A 25,543-nucleotide genomic window follows, 5' to 3' on the forward strand; every position below is an offset into this window, starting at 1 on the left:
TTCAGAGCAAATGCATTTTTTTTTTTAAAGTGCCTTAGCCATGACTGCGTCGTAATGCTTTTGTTGAAAATGTTTACTTTTTAAAATTAGTTTTAGCCACACTACAAAGCATCCACACTGCTGTATAGCATGGCTACAAAACTCTCATAGGCGAAGCCTACTGGCTTTGCCAATGATTGTTATATGTGGCTACATATTTATGGTAGCATCATCCCATTGTGCATCATTGCAATCAACAAACTGGCAACTTTAGGATTACCCAGGTTATAACCTAGTTCTGATGATCTGGGTGTACTATATGATATGGCTCTGGGGCCTTATCATGCAGTACACTCTTAAATGCCATCTTGGGTCCAGTCATGTGCGTTTACTTAATCTCATGCTCAACCCTGGGCAGCTGTGGCTACGCGCAGTAAGGCTTAGCAGAGAAACAATCTATAAAGCATTAACCAGCACCAAACAATGAAATAAGAAATGAAAGGCACACTAAAGAATGAAGATACTAATTTATAAACATAGATTATATTTTTTTCTTGATGAATAAAATCCACCAGAGGGTTCCGGAGATACAGATTTTAGAAGATACTGTTACTTTCAAATATAACCAGAAACAAGCATTGGTCAAGAAAAACTTTGGAAACCTTTGAAAAGTTTGAAACAGTTTGGCTGCTCCGGCTCTGGTTGGATAACTAATTCTGGCAGGACATCTAGAGCTAGGTTGCCAGGGGGGACGCTTTGGGCTGCAACCGGGCCACCAGAGCATTTTTGAAGCAGAATCCAAACTATACACAACAACCGCCATAGACGGCAATGGAGTGGTCCTGATGATGAGGGATACAAGCAAAAGATGCTCAAAGGATGCTCCGGTTGTGGTGCGGTCGACAGAGGTGTTTTTGTGGGAACTTCTCGGTCCACGGGTGAAGTGGGGCAAACTTGACCACAGAGATAGGGGTCCCTCAAAGTCCTCAATGTTGCAGTAGCAGACCATCCAAAGATGGGCGACTGGTCCTTCTGCACTGTGGTTGGGGCAAAAATCCTTAAGTGGGGGCTACTGTCCCTTGGGTGCTTTGAATCCAGATTTGGATAGAACTCCTTGGTCAGCCAAACTTGAGTGCAACTTTTGGTTATCTCAGATTTGTCCTCTAGGGCTCTCAGCGGCTGGTAGCGGCTTGTGTCCCTGGAGCTGGTTCCAGGAGATCAGTTAACTGCTCCTTGGAATCACTGCAGTTGTTAGATGTTGGGAATCAACTTTTCCCCGAGCCATAGGAAGAGTCCAAACTTTGCTAGCCCAATATGCAACAGGTGCAGTCCTTCCAAGCATGCAACCTTTCTTTGTACAAGTTCAAGGGCAGCTGTGCAGTCCTTCTTCAGTCCTCTCTCTTATTCCACCATGATCTGAGGGTCAGAGTGTAAGGGGTGCCACGTTTATCCTAGGAAAGTGACCTGAGGCCATTTGGTCACTAGCCAATGGGCTGCTGTGTCTCGTCCTACCTAGTGATAAACTTTATGTGATGTGTGGCATCTGGCTATCCTGCCCCTTTCAAGATGACACAACCCTTCCACGGTTGTTAGCAGCCTGGTAGCCCACCCTCAAGGTGTGGCTACCTGAGGGCTACTCCCCCACAGTAGAATGGTTTGGGGGCAAGTTTTCCCTCCTTGACCCTGTGTCTAGTTTGTCTGCAGGAAGAAAAAACATACTGCTTAAGGTTGTTAGTGCTACTTTCCTCGCAAATGCAACTTCATCTTTGAATCACGCCTTTTGGTCTAACACCTTGAGTGGCCATCCTGGGGAAGAAGGTGACACCTGCCTCCATTGCAGCTGCCTTTGTTCCTGTGCTGGAGAGTTGTACACATGTCTCTCTGTGAGGCCGCTGGGCAGACTGGAGGACATAGTGGCAACTTTCTAAATATTGCTTACCTTTAGTAGTGGTATTAGCTTCGACCTGGGCATCAGGTTGGGTTTAATACCATGATTAATTTGATGATTTACACAACTCAGTTTGGTAGTTCCATTCAGAAGTTAGCCAGGTTGGGATGCCAACCTGGTACCCTATGTTAGCTAATGGGCTACTGACTTTATTCACAGCAAAATGACAATTTGGAAGTGTTGCTGTTAAAACATATCAACAACGTATGACTTAATTAACAAAATGCACCCCCCTCACAGGTTCTATGGGCCTTCCTTAGCGGAGACATATATATTGTTAAGAGCTAGGGTGGCTTTGCCTTCAATGGTAATGGCAAAGTCAAACTGGCAGTGTGACACTGCCTTTCTGGTCTGCAGTGGCAGGCTGGGGGCAATGTTTTCACATTGTCACACATAGGGTGGCACAGCTGGTGCTGCAGCCTTGTGGGGACTCTACCTTACATGCCAGGAGTGCCCTGGGTGCCCTGGGTACCATATACTAGGGACTAATTGTAGGAAAATGCCTCTTTTTGACATGGTCACCCCCACGTTTTGCCTGGTAATTGATGCAGTTTTGACTGAAAGTGCACTGGATTCCTGCTAAACAAGCCCCCAGTGCCAGATTTCTTTCCCTAAAATTGTGCAATTGTTCCCCAATACCTTTGCCCCCTTTAAGTTCCTAGTAAATGATACCCCTAGTACCTAGGGCATGGATACCGAGGAGGTTCCCCAAGGGCTGCAGCATGTACTGTATTGTGCTACCCTCAGGGACCCCTCACTTAGCACATGCAGACTGTCTTTGCAGGCTGTGTGTCTTCGTGCAGCTAAAAGTGAAAACAAGACATGGCACACAGCCTGTGTGCCCTGTCCTCTAACACTGCATGCAATATATGTAAGTCACCCCTGCAGTAGGCCTTAGATCCCTAAGGCTGGGTGCATTATATTACATGTGAGGGCATATCTGCAAGAGCAGATATGCCCCTGCTATGTCTTTGTTGATTTTTAGACATACTGAGTGAACTGGGAAGCCATTCTAAGTACATGTGCTGGACACTGGTCAATACGAGTTCCCCAGCTACATGATTGCTTCAGTCAAAATAGGGATGTTTGGTATGAAACATCTCGTACTAATAAACCCTCACTGATGCCAGTTATGGTTTTATTAATACATGCACCCAGAGGGCACCTCAGAGGTGGCCCCAGAAAACCTACCAACTACCAGTGTGTGGACTGACTAGTTTTATTCAGCCATGCGCCACCAAACATACTTCTAACCCTCAAGGGTGAGAACCTTTGTTCTCTGCATTCCAAGGTAGGGGGCTTCAAAGAAGCCCACCACCCGGATATCACCCCTCATCAGCCAGGCTGCCAGGCTATCTTAAATACAGTGGCATAGTGAGCCGGGGACCCACGTCTGGGCGTACCCGGCTCAATTAGTGCCAGAGAAATGGGCAATACAAAAGCACACAAACACAAAAGATGGACGGAATACGGAACAAATCAAACATCCACCCCCAGTCACAGATCTGGGTTTAATCCATCATCTGTTTTGCTCACCACGCCACCCCAGTTTGGACCTTGCCATATGCAAATCAGTATTGACCATGTTCCCCATGGAAACAGTCCAGCCCGAGCTGCCAGGCCAGGTCCACCCTGGACTGGAAACAAGCATCCTGGGACTGGTTTAGAATATACCCTCATATCAGCCAGGTCAGTTTGAATCCAGTGGCATAGTAAGCCAGGGACTTACAACTGGGCAGACCCGGCACACTTAGGCTGACAAAAGCAAACAAACACAAATGATTGATGGAATGTAGAACAAATCAAACTAGAATGGCATGGTGAGCAAAAAAAAACGGACAGATTAAACCCAGAGATGAGACTGGGGCTGAATGTCTGATTTGTTCAACATTCCGTCCATCATGTTGTTTTTGCATTTGTCGCTGTAAGTGGGAAGTGAATGCCCAGATGTGGGTCCTGTGCTCGCTATGCCACCAGATTCAAGCTAGCCTGGATGTTGAGATAATACCCCGAAACCAGTCCCAGGATGCTTGTTTCTGGTCCAAGGAGGACCTGCTCTGACAGTTCTGGTTGGACTGTTCTCGTGGGGAGCAAGGTCAAGACTGATTTACATATGGCTGGTTTCAAACTGGAATGACGAGCAAAATAAACTGATGGATTAAACCCAGGTCTGTGATTGGGGGTGAATGTTTGATTTGTTCCCCATTCCATCCATTATCTGTTGCTTTTGCATTCAACAAAATCCCAGCAACTCCCAGGGAGCATCAGATCTGCTTTCCTGTATGTTGTAGGCACCCCAAGAGACTTGGGAGGACTCCAGACCGCAACACTGGAAAATACCACTGCACCCGTGCCGCCTAGCCGGAGTTGAAGAGGGCCAATGGTGCCAATGTGGTCCCCAAAGCCCTCCAAAGACAAAACCCACCTTGGGCTTGCCCACTGTGGACTCACCGATGCCACCTGCAGCCTCTGCCCGCAGGACCTCAACTGTGAGTGCTCCCGGTGGAGAAAACCTGATGCCTCAGGGCACCTCTGCACCTGTAGTCCCTGGCCTGTTGAGAAATAGACTTTTAAGACTTGAAAGTATTTTCTTGATTGTTCTGATTCTGGTGCCTAAACATATATAAATATACTCCTTCTTGTGTTGTGTGTCTCATTTGTTTACTGTGTGTGTATTTGTCTGACACTCCTCTCTGATCAGACTAAGGCTGCTCAACCACACTGCCCACTACAAGAGCACATTGGGATTGCTAGAGCAAGCCCCTGTCCACCGGTAAAGGAATCTCTGGAGTTTTTGCACTATATATCTCATTTTGATATATCATATATCAAGCCAGTTTCCTACACTGCTAACTAAGTCAGTACTTGCCAAATGGGGATACCCAATTCAACATAACCTTTGTAAATGTTTGTAAAGAGATTGAACACTGTCACTGAGGTCTGGACAGCAAGCCTCAGTGCACTCTCAGAGTTGAAAAACCGGCAGCTAATAATCCAGATGGGTGCACAACATTGGAGGGAAACCTGCAAAATGCCTGTTTCCGTATTCTTTTTTCTAACTATTTTAGTCTGGTTACCTATACCAGCTGTGAGCTGTAGACATTGTTTATGGTTTTGGGTGTGTATACACATGGTTTGGATTTCTGCCTTTTCTAAAAACTGGTAGATTTTTATAAGCCTTATTTATTGGCAGGCATGAGCGGGAAATGCGGCAGCAGCTGATTAACCTACATGTGGTGAAAGATAGTTTTAAAGTCCTGGATCTTGCAGGCCAGTATTCAGGCTATAGAATTAGCTTGAAGGCCACAAAACTAAATTATTTGTTTTGTAGCACATTGCAGACAACACAGAAGTATTTACGTTGGAAGGAAGGAAAGCTGCCTCAAGCTAAACTCGGAGAAAACTGAGATCATCATCTTTTGCCCAAACAGATCAGCATGGGACGACTCCTGGTGGCCTGCCACCCTGGGGTCGGCTCCAAATCCCACCACCCATGCACGCAACCTCGGCTTCATACTGGACTCTTCTCTCTCCATGACTCAGCAGGTCAACGCCATCAAATCCTCATGCTACAACACCCTTCGCATGCTCCGCAAGACCTTCAGATAGATCCCCGTAGAAACCAGATGCCCTTGTCAGCAGTAGACTGGACTATGGCAATGCCCTCTACGCGAGAATAACGGCCAAGCTCCAGAAGAAACTCCAGTGCACCCAGAAAGCCTCTGCACGACTCATCGTCAACCTCCCTCGCCACGGACACATCTCAGCCCACCTCAGAGATCTCCACTGGCTTCCCGTCAACAAAAGGATCGTCTTCAAGCTCCTGATCCGCGCTCACAAAGCTCTCCACGACACTGGACTGGCCTACCTCAATGAGCGCCTCAACTTCCACATCCCTACATGCCAACTCCGCTACGCCAACCTCACCCTTGCTACCGATCCCTGCATTTACCACACCACATCTGGTGGAGATCCTTCTCCGACCTTGCCGCCAAAACCTGGAACTCCCTCCCCATCAACCTACATCTGACCCAGGACCTCCTGACCTTCAGGAAGCACCTCAAGACCTGGCTCTTCGAGCAGTAGCACCCCCCACACTCCACCCCCAGCGCCTTGAGACACTGCCGGGTGAGTAGCGCATTTAACAAATCACTGATTGATTGACTGATTGGATGCCTCTGCAGGTGACACCATCTTACTGATGGCCTATACTTTACTTAAACTAGCAATTAATCTGGCTATAGAGATTGTATCTGCCTTTCCAGCTTAGAAATCAGGTTGCAGTAAGCCAATAGGGTATGTTACAGAAAACAAGGTGGGAGAGTTAAAGTGTTTACATGGTTGACAGAGTGCTCTAAGGACAGCACATGTTGTATTTTTCATTAGCCTCAGTGACTCAATATAAAGGTCAGGGAGTGGGGCATGAAGGAAGTGAGGAGTGGAAGATAATGCCCATAAATGTGGCTTGGAACCAGAGTTCAATCTTATCTTACCCACGGTTCTTGATAAGATGATTCTGTTCACACTTGGGTCACCTCATCTTAGCCTCATTGCGAGACAGATCTAGGCCATCAACCTTCATGAGGTGTTTGAACCTAAACAGAAAATCCCAGCCTGGCGTGTTAACCTATGATGCCAAGACTGCAGGGAACTAGCTACTTCCATCACATGATAAAGGGGCAGAGTTTGAAATCCCCCGATCAGTTTTTATTTGATGGCAAATAACAGGATAAAAGTTGATCATGGGCAAGGAGTTGAACATACGTTAGTGAAGCAATGAAGAATGATGTGGAGGGCTTCAGGGTTCAGAGGCTGTAGTAATGAATGTTTTACAAAAATGGGAAGTAGAACATCCTGAAATAACAAGCATGTGACGAACAAAAGGTTCAGTATAGACAGCTGACTTGTGGAAGGGCTGAGAAGGGCACACTAAATAACAACTATTACGGGTTTTGGGGAAATAACATGTTGATTTTAGTGCCTATCTGTCCAACATCTGCATGTTTGAATAATTATAGGGCATTTTTCCCCCATGTTAAATTGCTGCAGGTTTGAACAGGATAAGATAATGTGCATAACTTGTAATACTAATACTTGCAAGAACAGGAGAACAGGGGTTTGTGAAGTGTTGGGAAATAGGGAGCCGCTTATAAAGAGGACATATATGGTCAAGAGACGGACGTACATAAAATAATTGCGCTGTACTATTCTTAAATCTTCTTTATATATTTATGTGTGTATTCAGCATTCTGCCCTGCTGCTTCAGGTAGGTCAGACTGTCATCTGTGGAATGGGTGCGTAATGCACCAAATATTCTTTTTTATTTCATACTTCACACACCAGGCTGTACCTCAAGGGCACCTGCCACTTCTTTGTCAAGGCAATGTGCACCCAAGAATACTGTAAGTCCGTTTGGTTGGCTGCTGGAGGACTGAAGTCGTACAGACATACAAGTAAGCAATAGTGCTCCACCTTTTTCAGAGAGGGTGGGAGGGTGCTTGTTCTTTTGCTTTGTAATTATTTATGTACAATTTACATATTGATTTGGGTTGGTCAGTCTGGGGGCTAAAATAGGTCTGCGTGGACTACAAATATCACTTAATCAGTGTTCAGGGGAAAACAGTTGGCATGTAGATGTCTAGTATGTTTCAGTTTGCCAAAATGGCCCCTAGGGCATCCAAATTGTAGCAGCAAACCCCTAGCTGCAGATTTGATGGAGCATGTTTGTTTTAGATCTCAGACTTTTTTTTAACCTATGAGATAGTGGAATAAAAGGCTTCAAAAGGCCAAGTAAGAGTCCTTTTCTTCTTCTTTGGTTTGCTTTTCATTTCAAATCTAAATGCAACAAAGAACAGGATATAGAATAGTGTATGTGATGCTGTGCTGCTAGAAGATAAAAGAGCAGTGAGCTAGGTGGACAGGTTATATACCACTGGTGATGCTTTTTCTGGTTGATACCCTATCTAACCACAGGTTTCTCACGTTTGAATTCCCTGGTGCCAAAGTGTATCCAGAAACTTTTTCCAGCAATTGCTCCTTGGAACCGATAGGTGGCACCCCTGGACTCCAGCTTCGCCCTTCTACTGGAAGTAATGGTGCAAAGTCCTATATAGGCACCACTCCTGCATGCTGGTGTCGGTTTGCAAATTAAGTATTCCACACATTGACATGTGGAGTTTCGGTGACAGACTGAAAACCATGACAGTGTGGAGAATCTATCCTGGAACCTAAATAACATTTAGAATTCCACTCTGAATGGGACTAGGGAAGGCAGTGAGGAATCTGTGGTTAGAGTATGCAACAGAAAAAGTGTTACCACAGATAAATGGCTTGTTCTTGTAATGGATAGTTCAACTCACATTTTCCTCACCTTTTGAATCAATATCAAAGCAGTACTGTGCAAAAGGTGGTTGGTATGAGAAGTGGACTTTACTCCAGGATGTCTTGTGGGACCAAGCACGCAAAATGTGCCTCCCTGTGAACCTGGTAGTAGATACAGTAGTGCCTGATAAAGGTTTGAATAGTCACGTTCATAGCAGACTGGCAGATGTCCAGCACAAGAACACCCCGAGCAAAAGCTGTAGTGGAGGTGTTGGGTCAGGTATAATGATCTTGAAGCCAAAAGGCTCCTACTTGGCACCAACGATCTCTATACAAAGGACTATCCATCAGTCCATCAAGTGCATACTGTGGAGAAGCATTCTCACTTTGAATGTTTGTCTAAAAACAATTTCCCATTAGGCTCTATGCTCTTCTACACAGTTTTCAAACAACATGTTTCTATGGTGACATAAATGTATGTTGCATGAAATTTACTTTGATATGATATTTCCTGCAAAAGTAATTTAAGCTGATGCATAATTCATTTAATTTTGCTTTACATCTTATCGAGTGTTTACACGAATCATGCAGTTTTGGAAGTTCAAATAGATTTTTATATATTTGTCTAGTATATCTGTGAATCAATGTATGTATTTTCTATTTAATGGGATACTGCTTTGACCAATGATAGTAACTTCTTGTTATCCCTTCATTATAACCATTCTTCATATATGTATATCCTAACCATAAGAAAGACTGTGATGAAAGCTATGTTTGGCATTAGCAAGAAGAAAAGCAAAACCATGCAAAAGTGAAGCTATAGAACCTTGAAGTCATTTTTCTCCGCAAATTCTTCCACCGAATCAATTACATTAAATGAAAGGTTAATCACCTTTAGCAAAAGTGATCTAATTTGCAGTAGCAGTTATACTGTGTTATGTAACAAGTAAACAACCAATAAATCTGAACTCAATGAAAAGAACATATTTTCAGGCTTCTCAAAATGTTGCCAGGTTGAACCAGCTGACATCAAATACAGCAAGCATTTAAGGTGTGTGGAAAGACCCTTGCACACAAACTTTATTGAAAATAATTCTATTTATGTTAGCAAAATGTCTTATGAATCACCCCACCTATGCCAATTTGTACTAAGCATTACAAAACCAAACATATCAGTGTTTTTAATGACAGGGTGATTAAATGTGGAAGATCTTTTCAAATGACTAAATATCACCTTTCATCTTTTGCTGCAAGAATGGTGCCATCTTTCCTCCATGTTATTCTTGGATTTGGAACTCCAGTGACAACACACTCCAGAACGGCTGACTCATTGATGTGAGTGGTCACTGATTGGGGTCCATCTTTTATTGTAGGAGCAACTGCAGAGGAACAAGTTCCCATTCAGTTCAATTAATGACAACATCTGACATCTGTATAGAACACACACCCTTTTGAAACAACAGCTTGACAACCTTTACCACTACCAATGGTAATGTAAAAGAGGTGCACCTTTTGTCAATGGGAGCCACAAGCTCTGGGAAATGTTAAGTCTGAAAATGTAGGCATAACAGACTTTCAAGACTGTTGAAAATGCCCAACACTTGCTATGAAATATCATGATGAAGAAGGAGGTGGCCGGATGAGGACTCAAAGTATTTCATATCCTAATAATGGTAGGTGACTAATGAGTAGAGATAAAAGCGCTAAGAGGCTCTAGAACAACTGTGACAAAGACTGAATTAAATGTGGACTAGAGAACAGTTTGGACCTACATTTCATGCTGTTTAGGGCTGGAGGCTTTCTTAGACATCCCATGCATTTCACAAATACTCTATTCATCATGCATTTGTTGATCCTACACTATAACCTAAAGGTTAGAAAAAGATCATGCTGGTTTATTTTTTCTTGTGTCCATGTGATTAGCCAAGTGTGCATTTATGGTGTATTCCTTTTATGTCAATAAGATATATTTTGAAACTAATTTGATTTAATCACACATGAAATAAATACAATAAGGTAATACACATCATTTTAGAAAACTTCAAAAACATGTAAAGAGGCATTTTAGTACATTTTTTAAATGCACAGAAAACTACGGGGATGATATGTATATATTATTTTAATTTGGAAGCTGCTGAACAATCAAAAAATAAAACTAATTTATATTTATCCCACTTAGCAACTCAGATTGTAGACTTCCCATCACAAATTATTGTTGAATTATCATGTAAGAACTATGAGCAATCAACACAAAAAAGATGCTTGTGTAGATTTGTTTATGTGTTAGTCTGTTAGCAGATTGAGGGCTGTTTCACAAAGGTAAACATGCCCTTGTGTAAGTTTACTATTTTTTGGCATTCACAAACTACAAGTTTAATTTTACTAATAGCAATTTTACAACTGTGACAACTCTGGAATTGGGGCACAGCACTCTGCACATAAAAAGATAGGACAGGCCTATCTTTTTATTTGTGGAGTCCTAGCCACAAGTTGGTGTCCCCATTATCATAAACGTACCATTAATTCAGTTAAACTTGTATTATGTGAATACCAAAAAATATTAAACTTACACAAAAGTGTAAGTTTCCTATTGAGAATCAGACCCTGTGTGTCATTGATCTTTTCTGCATTTCTAAATGTGACCTATTCATAAAAAGGAAGCCTTTTGCATTAAATATCTAGCATACATTTCAAAGGAGAACACAGATGGAGGCTTGTGTGCTTTCAAAGGTCAGCTATTCCGATTTTCCAACATCCCAGGTCTGCCTATAAAACATTGCTACTGTATGGTCATGCACACCTTTACCAAAGGTTCCATTGCCCTGCCCCGTGAATGCAATATCGAGCAGATTTTCAGATAAACACCACTGAAAAATCACCAATAGCTTTCTGCCACCTGCCAAAAATTAAGATTTCCTTATTAAATAGAGCTTATCAACCCACCTAGTTTCCATCTTCTATGCGTAGTGTAACAAATTAGTTACTTCAATTCACATGTGGCCAGTTTTAATAGATAGGACTAGGGATGCAACTGGTCCTAATTTCTTCAGTTTAGGCAACATAATACTGGTATTAACCACTTGGTGGACAGCTACTTCTGTAGAACAACACAAGGCATTGTACTTTGGATGTCCCAGATATACATTTTCACAGGAGTTTCTCAATTTAGTGTAAGACAAAATGCTATGGTTGCGCACCTGCGCTCAAGTAAGCTCAATTTGGATGTTTTCAACTTCAGGACTATTGGAAGTCTCCTCAATTTTACAATGATAATCATTTCAACAGACCTATGTTTTCATGTATTTTCTCCATATTTTTCTTAACATGTATTTATTTTTTCACAGAATCTCAGTGCTACAAAAAACAATCTTCCAATATTGTACAAAATTGTACATGCATTTACCCTGCAGAAAATTGTCAAACTCCCCTGAATGTTTATTTAATTGCCTGGACTCCATTCATGGAGGATGGAAGTGGATTTTTCTATATTTTCACTAAGTATTTTAAAACAGTGTTCCATGACTTGGTACAGGCTTATTTAATAAGTTTATTAAGAATGCACATGTGTTGACCTGATGTTTGCAATATGGTGGGAGGTGGCAGGTAAAAATAGGTGAAGGACACTGAATGGCCATTATCCTATGCTAGGATGATCACATACAATGTTACATACTTCTATAGACCCCGCTCCAAAGTGCATGCTACGTTTTGAGTAATGCAAGTGTCAGAGGGAATCCCTGTCACAAAGGATTAATTAAATGCACATATCCTTACCATTCACTGTCAGCATAAACTCTCTGGTAGTTTTCCCTGCAATATTGCTTGAAACACAGGTGTACCTTGCCGTATCTGCCAGCTCCGCATTATTGATCTGCAAATATCTTCCACTGGAAAGGATGCGTACTCGAGGTGTGGCCTGGTGGTACACAGAAATGAATGTCAGACCCATATATAAACTCCACAGTGTAAAAGAGCTCCAGGGGATTAGTGCACCAGAATAAAATGACAAGCACCAACTCCAACAACTTCGTCACACTTCGTAAAATATTCATTCTTGTTTGTCCCAGGTAAAGAGTTGATTTGAGAAAGCCAATGCAAAATCACTTCTTCAACCTATTTTGTCATCGAGCAAAGAAGTATCAGAAAAAAACAAGTTCTGAAAATTTGTAAGAAATCTTAACATTTGTGCAAATGCTTAAGTAGTCAGATTTACTCTCCAAACCCTCGAGATATAAATCGGTCAATAATGACACACCTACATTGTTACAAAATTAGCATATCATTGCTACAAGAGTGCCTTATAAGCTCATATTTTCATAGACAGAATGCCATGTATGAATAACTTGAACAGGTACATAAATTAGTATACAAGCACCGAATCATAAATTGATTCATACAAACATGAATAACAAGACAGCTTAATGAGTAGCTACAACTGGTGTGCACTTACTTCTGCTCCATCATTGCAGCAATGTGTTTCAACCTTTCAAATATTGTAGCATGGAGAGCATTATAAAACTGTTTTAAAATGCTTGTAAGTCTTAAGTACAAAATCACTGCACTTAAAATTAAGTTTAAGTTTCAGAGGCTATTTTAATCTACGATGTGCAACAGATGACACCTCTGTAGATCTGAATACACATCCATACTCTACCTGAAAGGGTTCCCCATCCCTCAGCCATGCAATGGTTGGGGGTGGAACGGCCTCTGACTTGCATTCAAGTATCACCTGCCGATTTTGCAGGACTGACACATCTTGGGGTCCTCCTGAACCAGCAATGTTTGGGGGTACTGAAAGACAAATTAAACATTTGATTCTTAGAAACTGACACTGTGCAGTTAATGCTTAGAAAAGGTGTCTTCTGATTTAAAGCATGAAAGAAATACAATGCATTCTCAGTCTTTCTATTTTACATTATTACAATATAAATGTTTAAATATTTATATATTTAGTTTATAATATTTCAAAGATTTTATCGACGTACTACGACTTACTACGATATTTAGAGATTTTGGAGGTGAGAGAGAGGATAGGGAGAACTGTGTAGAGTTTGTCTCATCAGGTAGATACAGTGCAACAGTCCCTTAGTTTTGAATTAGTAATAATTCACATATGTTTGATGAATATGTATCGACCTGGCAGACTTAAGATCATCTTCCCCTGGTCTGATCTACAACCATAAGTGCATATTAGTTAAGGAAGGTATATATAAAGGGTATATCCCATGTTTAGGTGAGTAGATAAACTCTTAATGTTAAGTCGTACTCTCTGATGCAGCAAAAACACCCGGCCACTTTATACTAAACCAGGCATGAAAACAGAGCTTGAATCAGAGTAGATCATTTTTTGTGGTTTGGTGGTTCTTTGGATAGATTAAAAAAAAAAAATTCAAACCCTGGCTAAAAGCATAAATGTTTGGGTTCACAGACCAGTTCACAGATCTGATTTCCAAACCCAGTGTCAAACCTCATAGAAACCAAATAGAGAATAACACTCTACATCACCACAACAACAAACGCTACATTACATATATGCACACACATTTTTTGTAACACATTACCATCTCCTGAAATCTGCTTTCATAATAATGTAGTTAAAGATGCTTGTACAAGCACTGCTTTACTTACCACTAAGGAAATTAAATAAAGCTAGTCAAAATGTTTGTGATCTGGCCATTACCTTCATGTCAAGGATGCATAACAATGTGTTACATGATTGTTAAGATTTGTGATCATTCTACACTTTTATTAGTGCTCTGAAGCAACCACCTAATTACTCGAGGAATTTGTGAAACCAGCATACATAATGCATGGTACCAAACACTTAAATGTGAAAATAATTTTTGATTAAATTGATCCTTACCTATATTAAGTAACATAAGCCCCTCTCAGAATTAATGGAATAACTGACCTTACAACTCAATGAAAATAAAAACATTTTAAAATAAAAAGACAGTCCCTGTGTATTTTTCACTGCCAAACAGTGAACAACATGAGATGCTTTTATTTTTTGAAACTTTTTTTAAAATGTAATGTTTTTTGCAGTGCTAATAGTGAAGAGTGGATAAAAACAACAGGCCTCAATGTCGAACTGTGTTTAATACGTTTACATATTTTTTGACATGCAGGAGTCTGGGCAATATTGTAATCAATATGTAATTAAACAGTTTCTTTATATGAAAGGTTTTTTCAAACGTCCAGTACGCCAGTATATTAGATCGGCTTTGGAACTACACTTTTACAGAACATTTTATACACCACAGCCCCCAGGATGATGGGAATACATAACAGAGAGAGGAAAAAATCCTCATTATATAGAAAAATACCGTAGAAAAAATATGCTTAGCTTTATTATTGAGAGGTCTAGAAGCGAAAGGCCAGAAAGTATACACTGATCACAGTCACCTTTGGTTCAATAACCCTTATTCGTGGTTTGGGGACTGATAGCAAGGAGATAATCGATGGCAGCCATTGTCGGATTGCACACCCGCACTCCTAGCAGGCAAACCACAAAAAAAGTAAAAATTACAGCTTAGAAGCTGCCAAAAAACTACTCTCATATAGGTATGTGAAAGGGAGTAATGAAAATGATGTGATGTAAATTCCACGGAACTGTAATAAAAAAAGCATACTTTAAGGGGCATTGTGGTTAAGAAAATAATTAACCTGTCAAATTGTATGTATGTTACCCATCAAAATGATACCCACTGCTATCTCAGCATTTTCCTGATTCCCTGTAGGTGTTTGCTTTAAAGTATGACACACCTACCCCTCACTCTCTCTACTGGGGCAGGATGCAGGGTAATTACATTACTGTGATTTTATTTAGTATGTGTGTGGTGCTTTTTAAGACTGGTACTGCCAACCTGCCATTTAGTTAAATGCTTTTTATAAGTAAATGTACATGTATTTGGAATCTTCTCAAAGCCTAGTTCATCAACACTTCCCTACTCTTTAAAAACAATAAATAATACGGTACAGAATTAGCTTAAACAAAATTAACACCATCTATTAACCGCTTGGTTTCTTGATATTTAAGTTGATTCTAAATTACATTGTTTCTTTAACGTGTCTCTGACATTTGTCCACATACTGAGAGCTCAAATGACCTGCTCTTCAATCGGTATAGAGATGAGCACCCACCCCTTTTCTCAAATATGGTACCTCAATAAAATGCTGTGCTACCATTGGGGTCAAAAATTAAAAACTTCAACTTGCTTAGTCTGCTTTGTGATCCCAAAACAAGGAGGCCCTAAATTAGATATAATTATCGAGTCCATTAACAAGAAATCATATAAAATAGTTCCTGGTAAACTGCCATGCTAACAAGACATAGAGGTCCTGATGTATGATCTTTTGTTTTGCGACTCGCAATTTGCAATCTGTTTGGGAATTGCAAATTGTGAGTCGCAAAATAAAATGTGCAAAAGTGTTAAGTACGATTCCCAATGGGGTAGAAAATGACCTACCTCATCCATATTCATGAGGTAGGTTGCAATTTGTGACTCCATTGGGAATGGCTGCACTCAGAGGGATGGTGGCCTGCTGAGGACAGCAGACTACCATGTTTGTGATTGCTTTTTAAATAAAGCACTTTTTTCTAAATGCAGCTAGTTGTCCTTAAAGGAAAACGGGATGCATTTCAAACAAAAAAATGAAAAGTTTTCTTTTCATTTTTTCAGGGTAGGCAGAGGGCCGTGGGATCACTACCTACTATAAAAAAATATTTGTGCTTCCATTCACAAAGAGGAAAGGGTCTGTTAGGGACCCCTACGTGTTTGGGAACGGGTGAACACCAATGCAAAATTGGCATTAACTGCAATTGTTTTGAGACAGCATTCACAGTCGCAAAACAATCATATGTACCATTCAGATTCGGTATTAGGAAGGGATGCCTGAACACGCCCCTTCCTAATACCGACTCGCAAAACCCAAATTGCAATATTGTAACAAATTACTGAATCACAATTTGGGCTTTGTACATTCCCCAAAAATATTTTTCTAGGCACAAACGGGCCAATGCTGCGAATCAGCCCGTTTGTGACTACATAAATGCTCTGTACATGTGGCCCTTATTTAGTAAATGTACAACAGTGCCAACGTTCCTGTGGTGATTACAGACCATGAAACGTTTTTAAAAATTGGACTGAACATGCTGACATTAGTATACAATTTTTACATTATATTTGCAATGTTTAAAGGTACTTGGACCCAATCTTCATTGAGCACTTTTGCTTGATAATGGTTCCCCAAACCTAACAATTAAAACAGGATAAACAAATAATCTGAAGATAATGAAATATCGGGTTTAAATCACATTTGCAGGTAAGATCAGTCGGACCAGCTTTGAAACTTGACCAAGCACTGTTGGATTACATCTCAGACTACCACTTACTGTTATAGAACAGTAGCCCTCAATTGATGAGCTGCTTAACTCCAAAAATCAAGTATGAAACTAGACATTTCTGTAATGTTTTCCTGCAAAGTAGCATAATCGTCCTGCCCTGCACAGCTTGGATTTCATATCTTGCTTATGGTACTGAAAGAAATAATTTATTTTGTTAACAGTTTGCACTAAATATAAACTAAGGGCCTGATTTAAAGCGCGGCAGACAGTTTACTCTGTCACAACAGTGACGGATATCCCGTCTGCAAAAATAAAAATCCCATTATATCCTATAAGATTTATATTTTGGCAGACGGGAAATCCGTCACCGTTGTGATAGAGTAACCCGTCCGCCGAGATCTAAATCAGGCCATGAGGAGGGAGCCACAATAGATAGTTTTTCTTTTCGTGAAAGTGATGTGTCTGAGAATGTGGGAGAAGGCTATGCCAAAAATGCCAACATCTTGTAGGAGTGGTGGAACTTTCCTGGGGCGCGCCCCACATTAACATTGGAACAAACAAGGTTTTAGAACAAGAGTTCCTTTTTAAAGCATATCTGCAAACATACTGACATCAGCAATTAGGAATCAGTCTCTAGGATATTCTAGAACCATTTCCACATCTGCTCATAGAAACTCACCATGAACCTTCACTAAATACTCTCTGTCATCGTCTCCAGCAGGGCTTGATGCCAAACATGTGTACCTTCCTGTGTCTTCCACCTGCATAACAACAAAAGTGTTTGTAGACATAGCTTGTGGAAAGGAAATATAGAATTCTGGAAAGGAACTATAAAAATCTACAAATGAGCTTCGTCCTGTACATTTCATAATAAAATAAGTGGCCATAAAACTATTTAGATATCTAAATTATGGGATTGGTATTGGAAAGGTATATGTGTGTCTGAATCTGGGATGGTCAGAAAGCAGAAAAGAAAGGGGCATATTAAATTATTGACATTTCAGAGTTACTTAGCTCTAAAAAATAAAAAACAAAACAAGTGCATCGAAAGACAAAGAATCGGAAATCTTAGCAAATTAGCACATGCACAGAGTTACCCATACTCACACACATGACTGTGCCAAATCAGAGCAGAAAGGATATATCTTTATGCACATTACCCCACGAGGAGATATGGGTGACAGCTAACATGGACTTTAAATTGCAAATACTGAGAACCTGAACTATTTCAACATGACTTCTTTTTGCACTAGGTACAATGTTATCTCTGAAACTGCTAGTCCTGTTGGTTGTGGGATTAATACACAACATTCCGAAGCTTGCATGTACAAAGCTGTTCATGTAGCTAAGAGTCACAGAGTGATGTCTTGTTTGAACAACTCATCTATTAATTTTGTCCTGCATTTCCCAGGTTTTCTCCTTCTATCAGCTACATTTGGGGTAATTAGGCTTTCAATTTCACTCTTTTGTATGATGTACATTGCTGGCTATAAAGCTGTCCCTTAGTCCAATTTTAAAAAGTCTGTATTGATGTTACCTAGAGCTAATGTTTACTTTATATTTTCGCATGTGTACACCTTTAAAAGCTAACCAACGTAGAACAAATCCTTTTTACACAATCTGGCGACGTAATTGTGCTGCAGCCATTTTGTTTCTTAATTAAACAAACCATCCAATGTAGAGAAAAATAAACTGTTCTATTTAGCCAATCCTGCATCTCAAACAATCGCCAGTAATAGGCATTCAAGAATGTTGCTTTGTTTGATGATGTTGGCTAGGGTTTTGAGATTATTGTGATATTATTCAGTAGATTTCCCCTTTATGTATATGTATGATAAAATGCCTGCTGACGCATTTTATGTCTCTGATGAATACCTTGATGGGGCCTGAAACCATGGTTATGTATATCGAGAAGCTCATTCCTCACCACCTTCAGTCTACAGTATGCAACATGTTTTGTTTCGCTTCCTATATAGTTGTTTTTTAGGAGTCTTGTTGTCTGCATAGAAGCTTCCACAACATTAGTACTAATTTTAATCTGCATTTGATACTGCAATTTAACATGGCAAGAAAAATAAAGGATCATGTTACTTACCCTGTAAGAATCTATTTGTGGCATGCAGTGCTGTAGATTCACAAGCTCTGCATACACCTGTCATCTAGTGTTGGGTCCTGCATGGTGCAAGTTGTTTATCTATGAATACTACTTTCAAGTCACTAGATCGAATGACTGCTCCACTTGTGATATTGCACATTAGCATCAAACTCCTTTGTTAGATTGTTTTCCCGCAGGCAGGTGAGAAAGGAGTGGATGCTCTGTATAGGAAAAAGAGATGCCCATTCTAAATGTAAATACATATGTCCATGTATGTTAGACTTGGCATCCTTGGCATGGTCTCTCCTAACTTTTTGCCTCTGTTTCCTAGGTTGTTGATGTGTGCTGGACTCTGTTTTTGTTGTTTTTGTTACTCTGAGCACTTTACCACTGCTATCCAGTGCTAAAGTGCAAGTGCTCCTATACAAAATGTGTATGTAATTAGTTCATCCACTTTCCAGGCCTAAACCTTCCCTTTTCTTACATGTAAGACACCCCTAAGGTAGGCCCTATGTAGCCCCATGGGCAGGGTGCAGTGTATGTTTAAGGTAGGACATATACTAATGTGTTTTATATGTCCTCATAGTGAAATACTGCTAAATTCGGTTTTCACTGTTGTAAGGCCTATCCCTCTCATAGGTTAACATGGGGGCTGCCTTTAAATAAGATTAAAGCGTAGATTCCCTTTGGGAGCGGATAGACATGTGGAGTTTGGGGTCTTTGAGCTCACAATTTAAAAATACATCTTTAAGTAAAGTTGATTTTGAGATTGTGTGTTTGAAAATGCCACTTTTAGAAAGTGAGCATTTTCTTGCTTAAACCATTCCGTGACGCTGCCTGTGGATTCCCTGTCTGGGTCACTTTGACAGTTGGGCTGTTTGCACCTCTCTCTAGACAGTGACACAAAGGGAGCTGGGGTGTAGCCTGTATATCCTGATGAGCCATCTGTGCTAGAAGGGAGGGGAGGAGTGGTCACTCACACCTGAAAGGGCTGTGCCTGCGCTCACACTATGCAGTCTCCAACCCCCTGGTGTGTGTCTGGGGCCTGGCCTGGACAAGGCAGGATTTCACAAACAAGAAAACAAGAGAGACTTTCTTTTGAAGTAAGCCTACTTCAAAGGCCAAAATGGGTATAAGAAGGGCACCCAAAACCACACACTTTAGATCACTTCTGGACATCAAGAGGAACATCTGCCTTGAGAAGAGCCGAAGAGCTATCCTGCAGTTTCTGCTACTGCCTGGTGAAAGGGGAGAAAGACTGGACTTTGTTGTGCATTCCTGCTTGTGAAGAAATCTCCAAAGGCTTGTCCTGAGCTTGCCTCCTGTTGTTGAAGTCTCAAGGCCATCAAAGACTTTCCCTGCCAGCACCTGGACTCTCTGCTGATACTCCTGCCCTGCCAAGGGGTACCCTATCCAGTTCATGGGGCCTTGACAGGTGAAGCTGGCACACCATGCCTGAAAATCCACGCACAGACCGCCGTACGGGGACATTTCCGACGCAACCTCCGAGAGCGGCTGAAGAATCGGCTCGCCGCCAGCTCTGTGGCTGACATCGGCGCAGCGCTTGCAGCGCAGCTGGGAGATCAACGCAGGCGACTGGAGAAACGAGGCGCCGCATCGTTGACAGAGGCTGGTAATGTCGCAACCCACAAAGCGCGGTTTTGCTACCACTGTGCTGCAGCAGGGACACGAGTGCTGCCCGGATCGATGCATCGCTCCCCTGTGGGGAGGAAAAACGACACACACCGGTCCGACCGGAGAAGGAGAAACGATACACGAGCTCGCTTACAGATGAGAAATCGACGCACCGCTTAATTTTTTCGACGCACACTTGCCCGTGCGTGTTATTTTAACGCGACCAAGGTACTTTTCAATGCTAACAGTGTTTTATCTGTTTACCAAAGGATTTAAGACTCTTTTTGCTTTTTAATTAATAACTTGACTTGTGTATGGTTGATTTTTGTTGTTTTAGTCTTGTTTTGTTTAGATAAATATTTTCTATTTTTTCTAAACCTGTGTTGTGTAATTTTGCAGTGTTTTCATTAAGTTACTGTGTGTGTTGGTACACATACTTTACACCTAGCACTCTGAAGTTAAGCCTGCCGGCTCGTGCCTAGCTACCAAGGGGGTGAGAGTAGGGGTTAGCTGAGGGTGATTCTCTTTTACTCTGACTAGAGTGAGGGTCCTTGCTTGGACAGGGGGTAACCTGACTGTCAACCAAAGACCCCATTTCTAACAATATATATAAAATGTAACTGCAACAGCCACAGCGTCCGTGGAGGAGGGAAGGCCCATGTGGATCTACAGCATTACATGCTACAAACAGATGTTTATAAGTAACATAATCCATTTGCAGGCATGTGTGGCTGTAGATGCATATGATCTGCATAAATTGTAAAGCAGTCCCTCCTTAAAAGCAGTGGCTATCGTGTGGGAGTTGCAGTCACCTGAAAAAGGGTATGTAGCACTGCCTGACCTACACTGGCTTCTAGGTGTGCTAAACCAACCTCACAGTGGTGTTTAGTGAAGGTGTGTAGTGTAGACCATGTTGCTACCTTACAAATGGCAGCTATGGGAATGTTTCAAAGAAAGACAATAGTTGCTCCCTTTTAACTAGTGGGGTTTGCTCTAGTAGAAACAGGTAAAGGTATTTTGGCCTTAACGTTGCAGGTTTGAACACATCTGACTCTCCATCTGGGTATGCCTAATTTGGATATTGGGTTGCCTTTATAAGGAGAAGGAAAGGCTACAAAAAGTTGTTTATGTTTCCGAAACGTTTTAGTTCTGTCTTTGTAGTACATGAATGCGCTTTTGATAAGGTTTGAAGAGCTCTTTCCGCAACAGAATCTGGTTGTGGGAAAGAAATGGGAGCTCAATGGACTGACTGAGGTGAAATTGAGAAATCACCTTAGGTAAAAATTTAGGATTAGTCCGAAGAACTACTTTGTCTCTATGAACTTGGAAGAAAGATTCTTCCAAGGTTAGTGCCTGAAGCTCACTAACATGTCTGAGTGAAGTGATGGCAACTAAGAAAGCCACCTTCAATGAGAGAAATTAAAGTGAGCATGAGTGGAGCAGCTCAAATGGTGGACCCATTAGACTAGTGAGTACAATGTTAAGGTTCCACGAGGGGGCTGGGGGCCCCCGAGGGGAAATGACTCGTTTGAGTCCTTCCATTAAAACTTTAATTACTGGAATTATAAATAATGAGATAAGCGGTCTATTCTGGAGATGTGCAGCTATTGCTGCGAGATGCAAGCGTATGAAAGTGTAAGTGAGATTTGCTTTCTGCAAATGAAGCAGATAGCAACAATGTGTTGCTTTCATAGGATCAATTTGTTTGGGTTGACAGTAGTAAATAAAACATTTCTATTTTGCAGCATAACAGGCTCTAGTAGGGGGTTGTGGGCTTCCCTAAGAATGTCTATACATTCTGCAGGCCAACCGAAGTAGCCAAACTCTACACCCTCAGAAGCCATATTGCAAGGTTGAGTGCCTTGAGGTCTGAATACCTGATTTGCCCTTGATTGTGGGTGAGAAGGTCTGGCCTGTTAGGGAGCTTCTCATGTGGGACTACTAAAAGACCCAGGAGTGTGGTGAACCAAGGCTGGTGTGCCCAGGTGGGAGCCACAAGGATCATGGTGAGAGACATTTGCCTAAGCTTCTGAACCAGAAATGGAATGAGAGGGAGAGATGAAAGAATGTAGGCAAACATGCCTGACCAACTCATCCATAGTGCATTGCCCTTGGATAGTGGGTGTGGGTACTTGGAGGTGAAGTTTAGGCATTTTGCATGTTCTGTTGTGGTGAAAATGTCTATGTGAGGGGATACCTATTTTCTGAAGAATGATTGGAGGACTATTGGGGGGAGTTCCCACTCGTGGACTTGTTGCTGCATCCTGCTGGGCAGGTTGGCAAAGTTGTTGTCCGTTTCTGGGTGATATTCCGCCAGCAGGTGAAGGTTGTGGTGAAGAGTCCACTTCCATACAGTCTGAGACAAGTGTGATAGTTGTGAAGACTGTGTCCCCCCTCTTTTAGTAAGTAATACATGGCTGTCATATTGTCTGTCTGGACTAGGACAACTTTGTGTGAGAGGTGAGGAAGGAAAGCTTTCAGTGCTATGTAGACTGCCTGAAGCTCTAGGTAGTTGATGTCCAGAGATTGATGCCTGGCATCCCAAAGACCTTGTATTGTTAGGTCTTGTAGGTAAGTACCTTCACATCTGTGATGCGTCTGTGTTTAGTGTGATATGAGGAACAGGGTCTAGAAAAGGCCTCCCTCTCAATATTTTGTTGGTGTTCCACCATTGCAAAGAACGGGGAGTTTGGCAGTCTAACAACACTAGATTGTCCAGTTGGCCCTTTGACTGGGACCATTGGCAAGATAGAAACTGCTGTAGGGGATGCATGTGTCTTCTTGCATGGGGAACAGTGGCAATGAAAGAAGCCATCATCCCTAACAGGCGTATGATGTTCCTTACTAAATAAGATTTGTGTTGAGAGGGAACCCTAGTTTGTGAAGGAGGTCCACTGTCAGCTGAGTATGTTGTTGACACTGTTGGAGTGTACTGGCTTTGATGAGCCAGTCGTCCAGGTAAGGGAGCACATGACAATTTTGCCTTCTTATGTGCACTGTGACCACTGCTAAGCATTTTGTGAATATTCAAGGGGTGGCAATCACCCAAACTGAAGGACTTTGAATTGATAATGATTTCCTGCAATGTGATGATTCTTAAGTATTTTTCGTGTGCAGGGTGGACTGGTATGCGAAAGGAGGTGTCTTTTAGATCTAGATCTGTCATAAAGTCACCTTATTGTAGAAGTGGAATGACATCCTGAAGAGTGACCATATGGAGTCATGCAGAAGGTAGGCCCGACACAGGCAGTAACGCCCTGAAGGATGGTCTGTCGAAGCCCAAACCGCAAAAAAAATATAAGGAGAGCAGAAATACTGAAGTGTGCCAAGACATTACTGTCAGAACAGAAGAAAAGGAGAAAGAACCGAACTGACTTAAAGACATGGTGCAGAGGCACCCGTCCGAACCCGACGTCAGAAAGAAAACAATCTTACAAAGGAGTCGATGCCCATGGGAAATATCACTGAGAGGAGGAGTCACTCAATCTTGTGACTTGAAAGACTTCTTCGAAGAAAAGCAACTTGCACCACTCCAGACCCAACAACAGATTGCAGGAGTATGCAGAGCATGTGTATCTGCTGCCAAATGCCATCAAATGCTTCTTTTCAAGTACAACAAAAGAAAATTTAAATTGAAAATTCGGCACCGGAAGTGATATGCAAATAACAAAGTGAGCACATATAACAAATTGGTCAGAATTCTTAAAACAAGCTCAGACAAAAAAGCATTGTGAAACAGTGAATTATTCTTTTTCATGAATAGTAGAGCAGAAGGCTAATTTCTCATTTTCTTGGGCGATTAAAACTCTAAATCCAAATGATTGAATTAATGCTAAATTAATAGAAAACTATGGGCCAGATGTAGCAAAGGGTTTTTTCCATTCTGTGTCAATGGGAAAATGTGTTCGTACATATGGCCCTATGTAACATGTAACAACGTTCTTTTGAAAGGTGTTTATCCATTACCTGAACACTGGCAATGCGCAGCATTTCGCCGCCTCTGAGGATGTGGATATTATCAGTTTGAGGGAGTGGACGTCCATCTTTCAGCCAGGTGATTTTGGGTGGAGGGATACCAGTAGTAGAGCAGATCAGCTCCAAGGGGTTGTTAGCAACCACAGCAATCTCTTCAGGAGAATCTGATCCATTTATATGAGGAGGATCTACAGGGCAGGAATAAGAAGCATGCAGAAAGTTGGTTCATAGCCGGTTGAAGGCAACAAAATAATGACTTTTCAATAACGTAGGATTCTGGTCTCACCTCAGTAGGAGGACAACTGGGGTGGGACCAGAATCCCTATACTGGTACTGGATGGACAAAATGATTCTTCACTGAATTCACTTCAAACTAAATTTTAAAATGTGCCTGGAATCTTGGTCAAGGTTACAATGTATAATCCAAATGGGCCCGGATACTGCCCAGGCCCAGTGCAATCCAGGTGCAATCCAGAAATTGCACCTGCATTGGTGCAATCCAGAAATAAACATGTCGATGAAGATACTCATTAATGTGGCACATGAGTGAAACACCAACAACTATGGTAACAAAAAACTGGGCATGTGGCTGCTGTTTCTAGACTGAAGTCATATTTGTGAAGGATGTTGTCATTTTAAGAACACAGATCCAGATCTTGACGTTTCACTGGAACTTCTCATCTTGGGTCTTTCCATTGGTTGAAAGCAAGGATAAATCTTTTGGTGACCATCTATAGAGGGTTATATCTTTTACAGAGTACTGTCAGAAATTGGCAAGGGGCATTTCACGCAATAAATGTTTCTACTTAATCAAACATTCAAGTTTTGTAATTCTATAACTAATGAATTATGTATAATTTCAATTTATTTGTACCAGCTGCTGACTCTGCCCTTTTCGTTCCCATTTATTGACTTTACAGTACGGTAGATGCTGCATGTACTTTCATGCGTAGGCAAAGGCTATGTTTCATAAACATACTTTGTCTTACGATTCAAAATGTAGCAATACTAGCAAAACATTTTATCAATATATAACATATTTCTATTGCTTCTTTTTTATTTGCCTGTCGTCATTCTCAGATGTAAACACTGTAAGTAATTTGTACAGGCAAGTATTAGGGAGGGAAATATCGTTCATATAACATTATGGCCCTCATTATGACTCTGGCAGACGGCGATATTATGGACAAAAGTACTGCCAACAGGCTAGTGGTACTTCTCACCATAATATGACATTGGCGGT

General features: G+C 41.4%; 1 protein-coding gene across 1 annotated transcript in view; it reads right to left on the reverse strand.

Annotated features, from left to right (window-relative positions):
- The window catches only part of HMCN1 (hemicentin 1), a 1,093,576-nt gene that overhangs the window by 234,555 nt on the left and 833,478 nt on the right, over positions 1–25,543 (reverse strand). Inside the window, exons 69-73 of the mRNA XM_069232006.1 lie at positions 24,292–24,488; positions 17,275–17,356; positions 12,903–13,039; positions 12,023–12,164; positions 9,483–9,627 (exon numbers count right to left, since the gene is read on the reverse strand). Coding sequence (XP_069088107.1) covers positions 9,483–9,627; positions 12,023–12,164; positions 12,903–13,039; positions 17,275–17,356; positions 24,292–24,488 — 703 coding nt within the window. The remainder of the gene's footprint in view (positions 1–9,482; positions 9,628–12,022; positions 12,165–12,902; positions 13,040–17,274; positions 17,357–24,291; positions 24,489–25,543) is intronic.

This window comes from Pleurodeles waltl, chromosome 4_2 (assembly GCF_031143425.1).
Source record: "Pleurodeles waltl isolate 20211129_DDA chromosome 4_2, aPleWal1.hap1.20221129, whole genome shotgun sequence".
Taxonomy (NCBI): domain Eukaryota; kingdom Metazoa; phylum Chordata; class Amphibia; order Caudata; family Salamandridae; genus Pleurodeles; species Pleurodeles waltl.